This window comes from Pseudorca crassidens, chromosome 6 (assembly GCF_039906515.1).
Source record: "Pseudorca crassidens isolate mPseCra1 chromosome 6, mPseCra1.hap1, whole genome shotgun sequence".
In the NCBI taxonomy this organism is placed as follows: domain Eukaryota; kingdom Metazoa; phylum Chordata; class Mammalia; order Artiodactyla; family Delphinidae; genus Pseudorca; species Pseudorca crassidens.
In genome coordinates, this window is record NC_090301.1 from 11,688,289 (window position 1) to 11,706,862 (window position 18,574).

The 18,574-nt window shown below is 39.9% G+C and overlaps 1 protein-coding gene across 1 annotated transcript in view; it reads left to right on the forward strand.

Annotated features, from left to right (window-relative positions):
* The window catches only part of COL4A4 (collagen type IV alpha 4 chain), a 135,821-nt gene that overhangs the window by 64,396 nt on the left and 52,851 nt on the right, over window positions 1–18,574 (forward strand). Inside the window, exons 20-23 of the mRNA XM_067740375.1 lie at window positions 2,845–3,009; window positions 6,054–6,147; window positions 7,135–7,294; window positions 18,081–18,153. Of these exons, the coding sequence (XP_067596476.1) occupies window positions 2,845–3,009; window positions 6,054–6,147; window positions 7,135–7,294; window positions 18,081–18,153 (492 nt within the window). The remainder of the gene's footprint in view (window positions 1–2,844; window positions 3,010–6,053; window positions 6,148–7,134; window positions 7,295–18,080; window positions 18,154–18,574) is intronic.

The following is an 18,574-nucleotide window of genomic DNA, read 5'->3' on the forward strand; positions in this document are numbered from 1 at the left end:
ATATTGTATAGCATTTACATTACATTACACACATATATGCATACATACATACATATGGTTGAAACACAGATTTCACAAAATAATATCTCTGGGGTATCTGATACACTCTATTTTCTATTCCATTCTTTTCTTTTGAAAAAAAAAAGTTTTTAATGCTGGCCACAACTGAATTGATTTCATGTCCTATCAGTTGGTGGTCGAGGCTGCGATATGCCATACACTGTAACCCATTCTGCCTTTTGGAAGCTGGTTGAGCATTCTCCCTGGTACTGGGACAAGATAGCAGGCAGCATCTGGGACCATCCAGTGACTGATTGTGGAGATTCCGAGTCAGGTCTTAGGACTGTTATGAAGACAAGATGGTAGCCAAGTCCACAGGAGTACATGTTCATTTTGTTTTAAACATACCATTGTATGTAGCCTTTATTATACATATTTTATTTTATAGTCATCTATAGTATTTACCATGAGATGAGTTGGGTTTTGGAGTCAGACCCCTGTGATTGAATCCCAACCTTCCCAATCAGTATAGTATAGTGAAATAGTTATGTGTTTACACAATGGACTAAAATCATTCCAGGTTCTAGTACTTACAAACTGTGTGATCTTGGGCATTTATTAAACTTCTCTGTGCCTGAGTTTTCCTGTCTGCAAAACGGAGTTCTTGTTACAGTTGAAAGAAATAATATGTATACAGTTCTTAGAATACAACTGGGGATATAGTAAAGACTCACTGTGTTAGCTACGATTATTAGTATTCATATTTGGCCTAAATTTTCTGTGCCTTATCTATAAGGTATGAACTTTTCAAGGTTGTTGAAGGAGTAAAGATAATGTTTGATAATACACGTAAAGCCCCAGCACGTATGCACCCAATAACGAAAGCCATCAACTTAACTTGCATGCTACATTACTGATGACGGACAGGGTTTCAATTGTCTGTTGCTGAACAGATAACCCAAAACCTAGTGGTTTAAGACAACAACGTTCAGTATATTCCCCTTCACTCTTTCTGTGGTTCAAGAATTCAGGAACGGCTAAGCTGAGCGATTATGGAGCAGGGATTTTCATCTGGTTGCAGCCATCGTGTCTGGAACTGAAACATGAGGAATGGCCAGGCATCTCTCTCCTTCATTTCTCATATAGTCTCAAGTCTCTCTGTGTGACTCTGTACTTAATTTAGGCTTCCTTACAGCATGGTGGCTTCCGAGCAGTGATATTGCTTCTGTGGTGCCTCAGGACTCCAGTCCAAGCATTTTGCTCACAAGGAAGAAGCTGAATCTTCTTTAATAATCTGGCCTTGGAAACCATATCGTGTCACTCCCGCCATACTTCATTAGTCCAAACAACCACAAAAGGCTGGTACATTGAAGGGACGGGGAACATTCCACCTCTTGCTAGGGGAGCATCAAGGTTCTACAAGAGCGTGAGGGACTAGAGCTACCCTGGCGCCATCTTTGATAACGTCAGTCTTCCACAGAGAGGTCCTGGAACCAGGCATGCTTAGGAAGAAGCAGCTCAGAGTAATGATCGCTCTCACACCAAGGCTTCCGGCTGTCTTTAAGCCAAAGCCACCAGCGAGGGGGAAGTAGCATGTCAAGGGGAAGCAGGATTTAGCTGCTGCTGCATTACTTTGACCTGCTCTAAACACACTGAGCATCCAGTCGTTCACTGAGAACATGCCACATATTGCAGTAAGCTCCTTATGTGGATTATTTTATTTAATCTTCATTACAAGCCTCTGAGGAAGCTATAGAGGATTAAATAAGTTAAATAACCTACTTAAGTACCTGTGGCTGGAGAGGGAGAGGCCAGGTTCAAATCTAGCACCCCTTTGCTTTTCCACAAACCTAAGTGGTTATAGTATTTTACATCTACAGAGATAATTTTGTGAGCCCCATTTTTTTTGGCTGTGCCAATTAATTTTGGGGTAAAAGATTAGAAGACTGTCTCCATGTAAGCATATCTCAATCATATCCAAATATTACATTTTAGTATCTAAATGGCAACACCAGTTTTCTCATTAAATTCTACTAGTCAATGATAATTATAAAAACAAACAGCTTAAAATTATATACCAGGTACCTATCTACATGATTTAATGTATTATCTTATTTAATTTCTTCTAATTTTTTAAATTTTTTATTGAACTTTAGTTGATGTACAGTATTATGTGTTACAGATGTACAGTATAGTGATTCACAATTTTTAAAGGTTATGCTCCGTTTATAGTTATTATAAAATATTGGCTATACTCCGCTCGTTTTACAGTAGGTCCTTATAGCTTATTTCATATGTAATAGTTTGTACCTCTTAATCTCCTACCCTTATTTTGCCCCTCCCCCTTCTCCCCACTAGTAACCACTTGTTTGTTCTCTATATCTGTGAATGTGCTTCTTTTTTGTTATTTTCACTAGTTGTTGTATCTTTAAAATTCCACATGTAAGTGATGTCATACAGTACTTGTCTTTCTGTGAGTCCATATTTTAATTCATTATACGTGCTAATGTGTTTATTCAGGTTATTTTTTATCAAGTTGTCAAAGTTTTTTGATATTTTTCAACCTAATTTTAATTAAATAATATATATTTCTTTTCCAATAATCCTAAAGAATAGACAAAAAGGTAAGAAAATCTGATTCCCTAAACCTTTATTACCACTTGTGTGCTTGTTTCAAAGGAGGTGAGGCATTCTGCTGGCTGGGATACTCAGTTATTTTTTAGCTACATTTTTTTCCCTTAAAAAAATCCCACAGCCTAAGAAGCATGTACTGATTTTGATTTCTTCTACAGAAAAATGTTATCTGAGAGTATGTGTGGTTTTCATTCTTGATTTCTCTTGGAGGCATGATGGGACCCCCTGGGCCACGAGGGTTTCCTGGTCATCCAGGATTTCCAGGGGCAGCTGGTATTCCTGGGAGAGCTGATTCTGCTCCAGGGAAACCAGGCAACCAGGGACCACCTGGGTTGCCTGGAGTGCCAGGGTTGCCGGGACCTCCAGGATCAGATGGTAAAGTGCTCTTCATTCACATTCACTAGCATTTATGTTGCATTTGATATTTGCAGTATCATTCAGAAACCGTGACTTTCCAAATTTTAAAAACGTTATCTAATATTTCATAAGCCAAGTTAGTTGTATTAAAAGTACAAAAAAGTAAACTGATGTTGGACTGCCACATCTCTTAAATTATGTGAAAATATTTGGATGGGAATTTAAGTATGCTGATAGAATGTTGTAAATTAACACAATTTTTATTTTTTAAATGTAGTTGTCATTTTTATAGAGTTACGTATGGACCTGGCTTGAGTCAAACAGCTCTACAAAGCCTTTTGTGAAAAAACTGCTGTCCCAGGCAACCCCTTCTCCTATTCTCTCCTCCCCAGGGGCAATATTTTCCCCACAATTAGCTGGATTTCTTGGGATTTGCCTCTATATTGCCATTCAACATACTTGTGTTGCTATTTCTTAATTTTTCAGTTTGCGCATTATCTATTGACTTTCCTCTGTAGCGGGTGAATTCACCTCTTTCCCCACCCACCACACATATGCCATTTTCCACTCCTACAACCTATCAATATAGTTAGCGTCATAATTTTAGTTAAATAAATATGCAATGTTTACACGGAAGGGTTATATAAATGCTATTCACCAGTTTAGCCATATAATAATATATGATACTGCTTTCCTAGCATAACAGTTTGGTAATAATTGTCATATCTTTGTGTGTTTGCTTGGTTTTCAATATACTTATTGCTAATTCAACCTCAAACCGTCCAGAATTGTATACATCTCTTAATCATACGTTTTAACTCATTACTAGTATTAATCTCTTTGAATAAATCTCATCTGGAACTTTTTGACCTGTTTAAATTAGGTCAGGTTGCAATTTTAAAAGCTGATGCTGCGACACTGCCTGGAGATCTTCCTTCACCATTATCCTAGGAATTCTCTGTCTCTATCTCTCTGTCTGTCTCTGTCTCTCTGATTCTCTGTCTCTCTGGGTCCCTTTGTTTCCACAACTCATATATTTCTTCTAATGGTTTACTCATTATACTTTGTGAGAGAATGTGTATATTTGGGGTGTCTTCACTGTTTGAAATACCTTTATTCTACTGTGGAATTAGATTGATAGTTTGGTTGAATATAAAATTCTAGATTGGAATAATTTTTCCTCCAGGTTTTTGAAGGCATTTTCCATTGCTTTTTAGTGTCGTTACTGAGAAGTCCAGTAACCTTTAGATACTTGATTCTTTGTTTAAAATCCCTTTTCTTATTGAAAGCTTATAGGAATTCTCCTTTGTTTTCAATGTCCTTAAATTTCACTGTGATTTACCTCAGTGTGGGTACATTTGCAGGCACTAGGAGCAATTTAACACAAATCCTTCATTTCTGGAAAAATTTCTTGAAGTATTTCTTTTTTTTTAAAATGTATTTATTTTATTTATTTATTTTTGGCTGCATTGGGTCTTCGTTGTTGCATGCGGACTTTCTCTAGTTGCAGCAAGCGGGGGCTACTCTTCATTGCAGTGCGTGGGCTTCTCATTGAGGTGACTTCTCTTGTTTTGGATCACGGGCTCTAGGCACATGGGCTTCGGTAGTTGTGGCACACAGGCTCAGTAGTTGTGGCTCGCGGGCTCAGTAGTTGTGGCTCACGGGCTCTAGAGCTCAGGCTCAGTAGTTGTGGCTCACAGGCTTAGTTGCTCCACAGCATGTGGGATCTTCCCAGACCAGGGCTCGAACCCGTGTCCCCTGCATTGGCAGGCGGATTCTTAACCACTGCGCCACCAAGGAAGCCCTTGGAGTATTTCTTTGAAGATACTTTGTCCTCCTTTTTTTTCCCTCTGTTTTCTATTTCTGGACTCAATATATTTGTCTGTTAGAGAATCAATCCTACATGTCTGTTTTTCAAATCTTCACTCTATTATTCTTCACCTTTCTATTTTTCTGCAACACTTTCTGGTAGACTTCCTCAACTCCATCTTCCAAGTCTGCTCCTGAATTTTTAAATTTCTGCTTTCATAACCATTTTTTTTAAATTTCTGAGGATTTTGTTGTTGTTGTTCTCTCTCTCTCTCTCTCTCTCTCTCTGTTGTTGTTCCCTTTTAATGTTTCTTTTTGCAGCAGCCTGTTTGTGTTTTGGGAATGAAATGCCTTCCCTTGTCTGCTTTCTAAACTATATAGTTTATTTTAAAGATTCCTTCTTACTTCATTGTCTGTTTCCTCCAGTTTTGAGGACGTTTGTTTTTTCCTGCTGCAGTTTTTGAGAAGGTTTTCTTACTATTTAGCTGCTTCTTTGACCAATCATCCTGTTTGGGGTCTCACTGTCATTCTACTTCAGAGGTACCAATTCTTGAACTTTGGAAGAGATTTCCTAGGTAAACTGTGTTCTGTTTCCGCTTTCCCCACAGCCTGCTTGGAATTCAGCTTTTTAAGGTCTGCTAAATCTTTTTACTTTTTTTTTTTTTTTTTGCTTTTGTTTCTCTTTTTCTTTGTCTTGAAAGATTATACCTTTTTATAATATTCTTTTACTGTCTGTTATCTTACTGGTATTTGGGGAGACAAGGAACTTATTGTTTGCATTTTATCTAACATTTTTAATCAGATGTCTCTGAATTTTTGCTTTTACAAACCCTGCTTTATGCTTTCTTTATTAGGTAATTATCGATAATTAAGGGGCAAAATATATTTGCCATATACTTACTTTTAGTTTTTTGTTTATTTGTTTTGTTTTGATATATTTGTTTGCTTTATTATCCACTACTTTGCTCTGCAACCCATTAAATTAGGGCTGAGATTAGGGAGAGTGTTATCAGTGGTTATGGTAGCAGAAGCTTGCTGTGACAATTGTATGGTCTATTTGTATACATATTCTTATAGCAGAGAGAAAGAATCATAAGAAAGGAATGGAAGAAAGAATGGTGTTGAGGGGATGGTGTGAATGAGAACACACCAAGCTCTACTTGTTCTATATCAGATCTATGTCAGATGTTCTATATCAGATGTTCACAAAAATTGTGTGATTCTCTCTGCCCGCCCCCTTTCCCGCTGGAAAGTTGTATATTGTAGTGCTGGGCCTCCTGGGCCACAAGGAATAAAAGGCAAAGTGGGTCCACCAGGAAGAAGAGGCTCAAAAGGAGAAAAAGGCAAGTATGCATCAAAGTAGAATTTCTAGAAAACAACATATGGAGGATTGGGAGGCATTGTGAAATGTACAATGTGGATTTCATTTAGATTCTTCACTCACCTTAGTTACCCCTGTGAGTACTTAACTCACTGTGTGCTTGTGATGTGATTAGAACTTACCGAAAAGTCAAATCTATATCTTACAGCATAAAGGAGACACTTACCTGCCATGAAATTTGCCTCAAAGTGATGACTTTTTCCACAGGATCCTCTCAATTCCTTGAAAAAAGCAGAGATAGGACAGTATTGATCTTTAATTTTGGTTTCTCTCTGTGGGTCCCATCTTTCCCAGACTCATCAAATACCTATAGCTCTATGTTTCTACACCCTAAATTGTTTGGTGCCTTTTTGACCAACTGAGTCAGGTGGGTATGAGAGCTGAGGAGTTTGACTGTCCTAAAGGCATTTTTTAAAAATAAAGGTCCTGATGATTAGAAAACGCACTATAGGGAATTATTAGCTGTAACATGCAATACAATCAATAATCCCTCTTAACATATTATTTGGATTCTTTAAATGCCCAGAGTTTATGCTCTAACCAATTTTGTTGTTGTTGTTTCAGCAGGAACCAAATTAAGAGACTTTGTTTTTTTTAGTAGGAACCAAATAAGAGACTTCTAAACTTTAAAAAATACGAAACTTTCTTATTTTCAAAGTTTCTTCCATAGAATCAGACATCGGCTTTTCCCCTAGATTTTGTCAGTTTGCGTTTATTAAGACAGAACCCCCCATTTGTCTGGAAATGATATGTCCACCCACATAGACCATAGCTACCTCCAGGTCATGCCCTGTGCTCTCCACATCACATGTTATCAGTTATCTGTGATAAGAATTGTGCACATCAGACCCTTTTTGTTCTTATTCGCACTATTGGTTTTGTATAGTAAAGACTTTATTGGGATTTCATTCAGGAAATTTGACAAAGCTGCCTTTTATCCTCTGTCTAGGAAGCACAGGGCTCTGTGCCTGCCAGCCTTGTCCCTCAGGCCCACCCGGCCCTCCAGGACTTCCTGGGAGGCAAGGGAGTAAAGGAGACTTGGGACTCCCTGGGCGACTTGGAGAAAAAGGTTACCCAGGCCTTCCTGGTGCCAGAGGATCTCCAGGGCCACCAGTGAGTAACTCTCTCCAGTATCAGTCTTTCTAGTTAAAAGAGACTGGTAGAGATAGAATTCACTTGTACCTCTCTCCAATTTATAGTGATATATATATTGTATGTTTTGAATCTATAAGTATATTCATGACAAAAAATCATCTCTGTCCTTTCATTCATTCATTCATCATTCATTCATTTCTTCAGTCAGCTAATATTTATTGAGCACCTACTATGTTCCAGGTACTATTCCAGGTGCTGGGGATACAGCAGGGACCAGAACACTATCTCTGCCCTCTGGGGGCCTCTACTCTGTTGGGAGGACATACACCATATAACAGATAGACGGGTGAATATAGAGTATGGCCGATGGCAATAAAGGCCGTCACCATCTGGTGTGGCTTGCGTGGAGAGAGTGAGGGAAAGAGCAGACCTGAAGTGAAATGGCTGGAGGTTAGGAGGGGTTGGAGAGCATGGAGCATTGCAGGTGGGTTGGCTTCGAGCTTGTACTCTGGATGACATAGAACAGCCAGCGGAGAGTTTTAAGGAGAGAGGAGTCTGACAATAGTTTTAATTGGATCACTCAGGCAGCTTTGTTAAGAACAGACCAGAAGAGACAAGGGAAGAAGTAGGGAGATTTAGCTGGGCTATTGCTGCAGTAATCCTGGTGAAATATGATGGCGGACAGGTGTACCTATTACTGTTGGGTGTGACGGGAAGTGGTCAGATTCTGGGTATATTTTGACCATAGAGCCAACAGACTGGCTGTGAGGCTGGATGTGGGATATGAAAAGCAGGGAAATAAAGGATGGGGCCAAGATGGACAGACAATGTGAGGAGCAGGCCTGGGGGACAGGAAAGGGAGCAGTGCTGTTGGGCACATTTTAAGTTTGGGGTGCCGATTAGACGAGCAGGCGGAGGTCTCAAGTGGGCTGTGGGATGAGATTCAAGTGAGGGGTCCAGATGAGAGATCGGTTGGAGCTGTAGATATCGGCTTCGTCAGAGTTTATGTTATATTTCGTGCCAGAGGATGCATGAGATCTTGCGGTGACTTCTATTTGCTGACCATTCCAAGGGACCATTCCAAGTGACTCGGGCTGAGGCAGAGCGGTCCCTCAGAATAAAATCAGTGCCCCTGGGGGCCCTCCCCTGGAGGCTGGAGACAGCCCTTATTACAGGGGCTTAATCCTTGGGTGGCCAGGAGCCCAACCATCAGCCCCTGTGCACTCTTTTCCATTTTCCCCAGGAAATCTCATGAAACTAAGGTTCCAGTCTGAGAGCCTTAAGTGAGGGTGATGGTTAAGCTCTTCCTGCACCAACCTTGTCAACTCAACGAGAAGTTAGGTCCTTAATATGCATATGTTGAATAAACATAATTGTAATTATCAATATTAAGTAGGCTGCATTTTATTGTCTGCTTCTTTAATTCAACTTTTTATAGTCATTTTTTAATTTTTTATTTTTTAAAACAATCTTTTTTTAAATTTATTTTTGGCTGCGTTGGGTCTTTGTTGCTGTGCACGGGGCTTCTCTAGTTGTGGCGATCAGGGGCTACTCTGCGTTGTGGTGCGTGGGCTTCTCGTTGCGGTGGCATCTCTTGTTGCGGAGCATGGGCTCTAAGCACGTGGGCTTCAGTAGTTGCAGCACGCAGGCTCAGTAGTTGTGGCTCACGGGCTCTAGAGTGCAGGCTCAGTAGTTGTGGCTCACGGGCTTAGTTGCTCTGCGGCATGTGGGATCTTCCCAGACCAGGGCTCAAACCTGTGTCCCCTGCATTGGCAGGCGGATTCTTAACCACTGCGCCACCAGGGAAGTCCCATAGTTATTTTTTTATGTTGTTACCTAATCTTCATAATGAAGGTTTTATTGGCTCTAAAATATTTTTCTTCCTTCACATTGAGTCGCTTCTCAGAGCTAACATCTTGGAGTGTGGATTACTAGTTCAGCCAGGGTTATCCTGGCGGAGGTTTATGTAATTCAGTTGCTCCAGGACTTACCTCTTAATTTAAAAAAAAAAATTATTTTAAATTAAAGTGTAGTTGATTTACAATGTTGCATTAAACTGGCCGTATTTCTGATGTCTCTGTTCTGTGTATGATTCTGTCCATATGACTTCTCTGTACTAAATTCATCTCACTGTGATCACAGTTAGGGACCAAGTTCATACTATGGGGCACAGGAAAGGAAAGGAGGGAGGGAGGGATGGACAGAAAGAGGGAGCTTGAAGGACCCGCAGACAAGCATTCTTGGGTGTTCTCACTCCGCTGTACATCTCTCTCCTCTGCTGGTCCCTGGCTCCAGAAGCCACAGATTTGTGGGAAAGTAGAAAACAGAAAAGTAGGTTTAAGTTCTTTGCAGTTTTTCCTGTGGTTGGACCAAAGCCTTGTATTCATTGCCTTAGCCTGAGAGCAGTTCCCAGGATGGGGGTTTGCCACCACGATGCTCTATTGGAAGGCACAGGGCTTAGGAGCACATGGACCAAGCTTCAAACCCCAACTCTGACATTGGTGAGCTCTGTGGTGTTCCTGTAAGATGGATATAACAACACCTGTCCTACGAGTTTGTTGGTAAGAATTCAATTCAACAGTATATTCTGAGAGCTACAAGGTACACACCAGTGAACCAGATGGCCAGGGTCGCTGCCCCTGAGGAGTTGCAGCGCAAACCAAAGGTCACAAACTGCCATGGACTAAATCTGAACCTCCAGCGTGTTTCATTCTGTCCTCACAGTGTTTGCTTTTGTACTATTAATATGTTTATGGCTGCCCTTGAGAAATTGGAAGCCCATTAGCACAGATCACTGGATCCCCACCACTGCCGGAAGCTGAGGAGGTCTGGGGGCTCGAGTCTCCACCATGCCCTCTCGCCTGCTTTTCGGAAGAGCATGGCCCCCCAGTGGGCATCCATGGTTGAAGTTCCTGACCTAGACTGTGTATAAAATAACTAGTACTTGCCCGGCAGAGAGGATTTCTTGTGGCTGCTGAGATTTTGTTGTTGTGTATTTTTTTTACATCTTTATTGGAGTATAATTGCTTTACAATGGTGTGTTAGTTTCTGCTGTATAACAAAGTGAATCAGCTATACATATACATATATCCCCATATCCCCTCCCTCTTGCATCTCCCTCCCACCCTCCTTATCCCACCCCTCTAGCTGGACACAAAGCACCGAGCTGATCTCCCTGTGCTATGTGACTGCTTCCCACTAGCTATCTATTTTACATTTGGTAATGTATGTATGTCCATGCCACTCGCTCACTTCATCCCAGCTTACCCTTCCCCCTCCCCATGTCCTCAAGTCCATTCTCTACATCTGCATCTTTATTCCTGTCCTCCCCATAGGTTCTTCAGAAACTTTTTTTTCTTAGATTCCATATATATGTGTTAGCATATGGTATTTGTTTTTCTCTTTCTGACTTACTTCACTCTGTATGACAGTCTCTAGGTCCATCCACCTCACTACAAATAACTCAATTTGCTTTCTTTTTATGGATGAGTAATATTCCATAGTATATATGTGCCACATCTTCTTCATCCATTCATCTGTTTATGGACACTTAGATTGCTTCCATGTCTTGGCTATGGTAAATAGAGCTGCAGTGAACATTGTGGTACATGACTCTTTTTGAATTATGGTTGTCTCAGGGTATATGCCCAGTAGTGGGATTGCTGGGTCATATAGTAGTTCTATTTTTAGTTTTCTAAGGAACCTCCATACTGTTCTCCATAGTGGCTGTATCAATTTACATTCCCACCAACAGTGCAAGAGGGTTCCCTTTTCTCCACACCCTCTCCAGCATTTTATTGTTTGTAGATTTTTTGATGATGGCCATTCTGACTGGTGTGAGGTGATACCTCATCGTAGTTTTGATTTGCATTTCTCTAATGATTAGTGATGTTGAGCATCCTTTCATGTGTTTGTTGGCAATCTGTATATCTTCTTTGGAGAAATGTCTATTTAGGTCTTCTGCCCATTTTTAGATTGTTTGTTTGTCTTTTTGATAGTGAGCTGCATGAGCTGCTTGTATATTTTGGAAATTAATCCTTTGTCAGTTGCTTCGTTTGCAAATATTTTTTCCCATTCTGAGGGTTGTCTTTTCATCTTGTTTATTGTTTCCTTTGCTGTGCAAAATCTTTTAAGTTTCATTAGGTCCCATTTGTTTATTTTTGTTTTTATTTCCATTTCTCTAGGAGGTGGGGCTAAAAGGATCTTGCTGTGATTTATGTCATAGAGTGTTCTGCTTATGTTTTCCTCTAAGAGTTTTATAGTGTCTTGTCTTATATTTAGGTCTTTAATCCATTTTGAGTTTATTTTTATGCGTAGTGTTAGGAAGTGTTCTAATTTCATTCTTTTACATGTACCTGCCCAGTTTTCCCAGCACCACTTATTGAAGAGGCTGTCTTTTCTCTATTGTATATTCTTGCCTCCTTTATCAAAGATAGGGTGACCATATGTGCGTGGGTTTATCTCTGGAATTTCTATCCTGTTCCTTTGATCTATATTTCTGTTTTTGTGCCAGCACCATACTGTCTTGATTACTGTAGCTTTGTAGTATAGTCTGATGTCTGAGAGCCTGATTCCTCCAGCTCCGTTTTTCTTTCTCAAGATTGCTTTGGCTATTCGGGGTCTCTTGTGTTTCCATACAAATTGTGAAATTTTTTTTCTAATTCTGTGAAAAATGCCATTGGTAGTTTGATAGGGGTTGCATTGAATCTGTAGATTGCTTTGGGCAGTATAGTCATTTTCACAATGTTGATTCATCCAGTCCAAGAACATGGTATATCTCTCCATCTGTTTGTATCATCGTTAATTTCTTTCATCACTGTCTTGTAGTTTTCTGCATAAAGGCCTTTTGTCTTTTTAGGTAGGTTTATTCCTAGGTATTTTATTCTTTTTGTTGCAGTGGTAAATGGAAGTGTTTCCTTAATTTCTCTTTCAGATTTTTCATCATTAGTGTATAGGAATGCAAGAGATTTCTGTGCATAATTTTGTATCCTACTACTTTACCAAATTCACTGGTTAGCTCTAGTAGTTTTCTGGTAGCATCATTATGTATAGTATCATGTCATCTGCAAACAGTGACACTTTACTTCTTCTTTTCTGATTTGGATTCCTTTTATTTCTTTTTCTTCTCTGATTTCTGTGGCTAAAACTTCCAAAACTATGTTGAATAATAGTGATGAGAGTGGGTAACCTTGTCTTGTTCCTGATCTTAGAGGAAATGGTTTCAGTTTTTCACCACTGAGAAAGATGTTGGCTGTGGGTTTGTCATATATGGCCTTTATTATGTTGAGGTAAGTTCCCTCTATGTCTACATTCTGGAGGGTTTTTATCATAAATGGGTGCTGAATTTTGGCAAAAGTTTTTTCTGCATCTATTGAGATGATCATATGGCTTTTCTTCAATTTGTTAATATGGTGCATCACATTGATTGATTTGCGTATACTGAAGAACCTTTCATTCTTGGGATAAACCCCGCTTGATCATGGTGTATGATCCTTTTAATGTGCTGTTGAATTCTGTTTGCTAGTACTTTGTTGAGGATTTTTGCATCTATGTTCATCAGTGATATTGGCCTGTAGTTTTCTTTTCTTGTGACATCTTTGTCTGGTCTTCTTATCAGGGTGATGGTGGCCTCGTAGAATGAGTTGGAGAGTGTTCCTCCCTCTGCTATATTTTGGAAGAGTTTGACAAGGATAGGTGTTAGCTCTTCTCTAAATGTTTGATAGAATTCACCTGTGACACCATCTGGTCCTGGCCTTTTGTTTGTTGGAAGATTTGTAATCACAGTTTCAATTTCAGTGCTTGTGATTGGTCTGTTTATATTTTCTATTTCTTCCTGGTTCAGTCTTGGAGGGTTGTGCTTTTCTAAAAATTTTTCCATTTCTTCCATTTTATTGGCATATTGTTGCTTGTAGTAATATCTCATGATTATCTCATGATTGGCATATTGTTGCTTGTAGTAATATCTCATGATTGGGGTTGTGTTCCTATCTTGCTATTTCTGCAGTGTCAGTTGTTACGTCTCCTTTTTCATTTCTAATTTTACTGATTGGAGGCTTCTCCCTTTTTCTCTTGATGAGTCTGGCTAATGGTTTATCAATTTTACCTTCTCAAAGAACCAGCTTTTAGTTTTATTGATCTTTCCTGTCATTTCCTTCATTTCTTTTTCATTTATTTCTGATCTGATCTTTATGATTTCTTTCCCTCTGCTTACTTTGGGATATTTTGTTCTTCGTTCTCTAATTGCTTTAGATGTAAGGTTAGTTTGTTTATTTGAGGTGTTTCTTGTTTCTTGAGGTAACATTCTATTGCTATAAACTCCCCTCTTAGAACTGCTTTTGCTGCATCCCATGGGTTTTGGGTCATCATGTTTTCATTGTCATTTGTTTCTAGGTATTTTTTAATTTCTTTTTTGATTTCTTCAGTGATCTCTTGGTTATTTAGTAGTGTATTGTTTAGCCTCCATGTGTTTGTATTTTTTTACAGATTTTTTCCTGTAATTGATATCTAGTCTCATAATGTTGTGGTTGGAAATGATACTTGATATGATTTCAATTTTTTAAATTTACCAAGGCTTGATGTGTTACCCAAGATATGATCTATCCTGGAGAATGTTCCATGCGCACTTGAGAAGAAAGTGTATTCTGTTGTTTTGGGATGGAACATCCTATAAATATCAATTAAGTCCATCATGTTTAATGTATCATTTAAAGCTTGTGTTTCCTTATTTATTTTCATTTTGGATGATCTGTCCATTGGTGAAAGTGGGGTGCTAAAGTCCCCTACTATGACTGTGTTACCATCGATTTCCCCTTTTATGGCTGTTAGCATGTGCCTTAGGTATTAAGGTGCTCCTATGTTGGGTGCATAAATATTTACAATTGTTATATCTTCTTCTTGGATTGATCCCTTGATCATTATTTAGTGTCCTTCTTTGTCTCTTGTAATAGTCTTTATTTTAAAGTCTATTTTTTCTGATATGAGAATTGCTACTCCAGCTATCTTTTGATTTCCATTTGCATGGAATATCTTTTTCCATCCCCTCACTTTCAGTCTGTATGTGTCCCTAGGTCTGAAGTGGGTCTCTTGTAGACAGCATATATACAGGTCTTGTTTTTGTATCCATTCAGCCAGTCTATGTCTTTTGGTTGGAGCATTTAATCCATTTACATTTAAGGTAATTTTCGATATGTATGTTCCTTAATTGTTTTGGGTTTGTTATTGTAGGTCTTTTCCTTCTCTTGTGTTTCCTGCCTAGAGAAGTTCCTTTAGCATTTGTTTTAAAGCTGGTTTGGTGGTGCTGAATTCTCTTAGCTTTTGCTTGTCTGTAAAGGTTTTAATTTCTCCATCAAATCTGAATGAGATTCTTGCTGGGTAGAGTAATCTTGTTTGTAGGTTTTTCCCTTTTATCACTTTAAATATGTCCTGACACTCCCTTCTGGCTTGCGGAGCTCCTGCTGAAAGATCAGCTGTTAACCTTTTGGGGATTCCCTTGTATGTTATTTGTTGCTTTTCCCTTGCTGCTTTTAATATTTTTTCTTTGTGTTTAATTTTTGATAGTTTGGTTAATATGTGTCTTGACATGTTTCTCCTTGGATTTATCCTGTATGGACTCTCTGTGCTTCCTGGACTTGATTGACTATTTCCTTTCCCATGTTAGGGAAGTTTTCAACTATAATCTCTTCAAATATTTTCTCAGTCCCTTTTTTTCTCTTCTTCTTCTGGGACCCCTATAATTCAAATGTTGGTACGTTTAATGTTGTCCCAGAGGTCTCTGTGACTGCCTTCAATTCTTTTCATTCTTTTTTCTTTATTCTGCTCTGCAGTAGTTATTTCCACTATTTTATCTTCCAGGTCACTTATCTGTTCTTCTGCCTCACTTATTCTGCTATTGATTCCTTCTAGAGAATTTTTAATTTCATTTATTGTGTTGTTCATCATTGTTTGTTTGCTCTTTGGTTCTTCTGTGTCCTTGTTAAACGTTTCTTGTATTTTCTCCATTCTATTTCCAAGACTTTGGATATCTTTGCTATCATTACTCTGAATTCTTTTTCAGGTAGACTGCCTATTTCCTCTTCATTTGTTTGGTCTGGTGCGTTTTTACCTTGCTCCTTCATCTGCTGTATGTTTCTCTGTCTTCTCATTTTGCTTAACTTACCGTGTTTAGGGTCTCCTTTGCGTAGCCTGCAGGTTTGTAGTTCCCGTTGTTTTTGGTGTCTGCCCCCGGTGACTAAGGTTGGTTCAGTGGGTTGTGTAGGCTTCCTGGTGGAGGGGACTGGTGGCTGTGTTCTGGTGGATGAGGCTGGATCTTGTCCTTCTGGTGGGCAGGACCGCATCTGGTGGTGTGTTTTGGGGTGTCTGTGAACTTATTATGATTTTAGGCAACCTCTCTGCTAATAGGTGGGGTTGTGTTCCTATCTTGCTATTTGTTTAGCATAGGATGTCCAGCACTGTAGCTTGCTGGTCGCTCAGTGGAGTTGGGTCTTAGTGTTGAGATGGAGATCTCTGTGAGAGCTTTCGCTGTTTGATATTACGTGGAGCTGGGAGGCCTCTGGTGGACCAGTGTCCTGAGCTTGGCTCTCCCACCTCAGAGGCTCAAGCCTGACACCTGGTCAGAGCACCAAGACCCTGTCAGCCACACGGCTCAGAAGAAATGTGAGAAAAAAAATAAATAAATAAATAAATAAAGTTATTAAAATAATAAAACTTATTAAAAATAAAAAAGTAATAAAAAAAGAAAGATAGAAAGAAGAGAGCAACCAAACTAAAAAACAAATCCACCAATGATAACAAGCGCTCAAAACTATACTAAAAAAAAAAACGGACAGACAGAACCCTAGGACAAATGGTAAAAGTAAAGCTATACAGACAAAATCACACAAAGAAGCATACACTTACACCCTCAGAAAAAGAGAGAAAGGAAAAAAATATGTATATATATATTAATTAAAAAAAGGAAGAGAGCAACCAAATCAATAAACAAATCTACCAATAACAATAAGCTCTAAATACTAAAGTAAGATAAACATAAAGCCAGAAACAAATTAGATGCAGAAAACAAACCCCAAGTCTACAGTTGCTCCCAAAGTCCACCACTTCAATTTTGGGTTGATTCATTGACTATCCAGGTATTCCAGAGATGATTGTGGAGCTTTAATCCGCTGCCCCTGAGGCTGCTGGGAGAGGTTTCCCTTTCTCTTCTTTGTTCGCACAGCTCCTGGGGCTCAGCTTTGGATTTCGCCCCTCCTCTGCGTGTAGGTTGCCCTCTGGCGTCTGTTCCCCGCCCAGACAGGACGGGGTTAAAGGAGCAGCTGATCTGGGGGCTCTGCTCACTCAGACCGGGGAGAGGGAGGGGCACGGAATGCGGGGCGAGCCTGCGGCGGCAGAGGTCGGTGTGATGTTGCCACAGCCTGAGGCGCGCCGTGTGTTCTCCCGGGGAAGTTGTACCTGGATCCCGGGACCCTGGCAGTGGCGAGCTGCACAGGCTCCCGGGAGGGGAGGTGTGGATAGTGACCTGTGCTCGCACACAGGCCTCTTGGTGGCTGCAGCAGCAGCCTTAGCGTCTCATGCCCATCTCTGGTGTCCGCGCCGTTAGCCGCGACTCGCGCCCGTCTCTGGAGCTCATTTAGGTGGTGCTCTGAATGGGAGTATTGAGTAGTGTGTGGAGCTGTATTTTCTGTACATTAAATGGCTCCCAATCATTTTGTCCACTTTAGTTTTGATACCTGTTGTATACATTTTAGGCTTTTTCTTTGCTCTTACTGTTTGATGCTGCCATTGTCCTTTCTCTACTTGTACCTCTACCCCCCTTTGTAGTTCACTGCTCATGAACTAATAGAGGCCAGTTAAAAAGATAATTAAGCTTGCTTGACCATGCTGTTAAGATTGTATGAAAAAAAGACAAAGTGGCATCTGTGTAAGCAAAGCAAGTGGTCTGCTCAGTCATTTTTACCTCCTTCCAAATTCTTGTCTGTGTTTCTTGATCATTGAGGTCACCAGATAAGTGACCTTAAGCTATATACAGTGCTTCTATAACTGTATTTACTGTAATGCTTGGTCATTCTCATATACCAGAGGTAGGATTACAGATTTTTGATATGTCTTACTATTTAATAACATGTAACACAAAACTGTGACTGAAATAGTCCAGGCTCAGGGCAGTGTTGAAGTTAAAAGATGATGAGCCCATTGGCCAAAATCAGTTGTTTACTTGCCATAGAGAGGAAATACATTGATTACAGAAAGATTCCTTCTCTTGCTCATCAATGTCCTACAATATCACAGTGTTTCTCATCACATTCATTCCTAAACCTCTGTGTTCTGCTCTAGTGCCAGCTGCAGTGGTTAACCTCTCCCCTCCTTTCCTCCCAATTCTACATGACAACACTCAAGATAGTTAACTTTTTTAATTGTAAATTATTTTGAGATAAATTTTTATGTTATGACTCACAAGAAGTTGCACAATCATACCCAGAGGTCCCATGTACACTTCACCTGGCTTCCCCCAGTGAATATCTTACAGAACCGCAGTACATTACCAAAACCAAGAAACTGACAGTGACACATTTCTGCTGACTCAGGCACAGTGGTTACTCAGATGCCACCAGCTTTCACAGGCAGTTCAAGAACCTCAGTTTTGTAAGGCAGGACCCCCCCTTGGAAGGTGGGGAAGAGAATGACACCAACAGTACCAAACTAGAATCTAGAACAGGTGATTTAGAAGGAAAGAAGAGAGAGGTTAGATGTATACAAATAACTTTTGACCCATCACAGTTAAACTGATTTTTTCCTCGTGTTTTTTACCAAGGGAAAACCTGGTACCTCAGGACCACCTGGCAGCAAAGGAGAAAAAGGTGACCTGGTTGTATCAAGAGTGAAAGGTGGGCATAATCAATCAGCTCCCTGCCATTTTCTGAATGATGTATGAACCATTCTCTTGCATTAATTTCTCCTGTGACTGCAGATGAATTCTATAATAAGATTTGGGACTGTTGCGATTGCTTAAAAAAAATACTCCCTGCCCTTCAGAGTCGTGTGAATGTTGAGCCTAAATCCTGTGCTCAAATCCTCATTGTTGTGAACTGGGTTTGAAACAAGACCTCCTTTGGTTTGCCTAGCATTTATTCACTGCATTCTAGTATCCTGTATTAATCAAGAATATTTTGGTTGTAAGCGACAAAAACCCAGCTTGAAGTAGTGTTTTTAGAGAAGTCATTTATTGACTTAAACAAAATTTGAAAGGTTAGGTGTATGGTTTGCACCGGGACGACTGCATGAGAAGGCTGTCTCGGCATCTTGCAT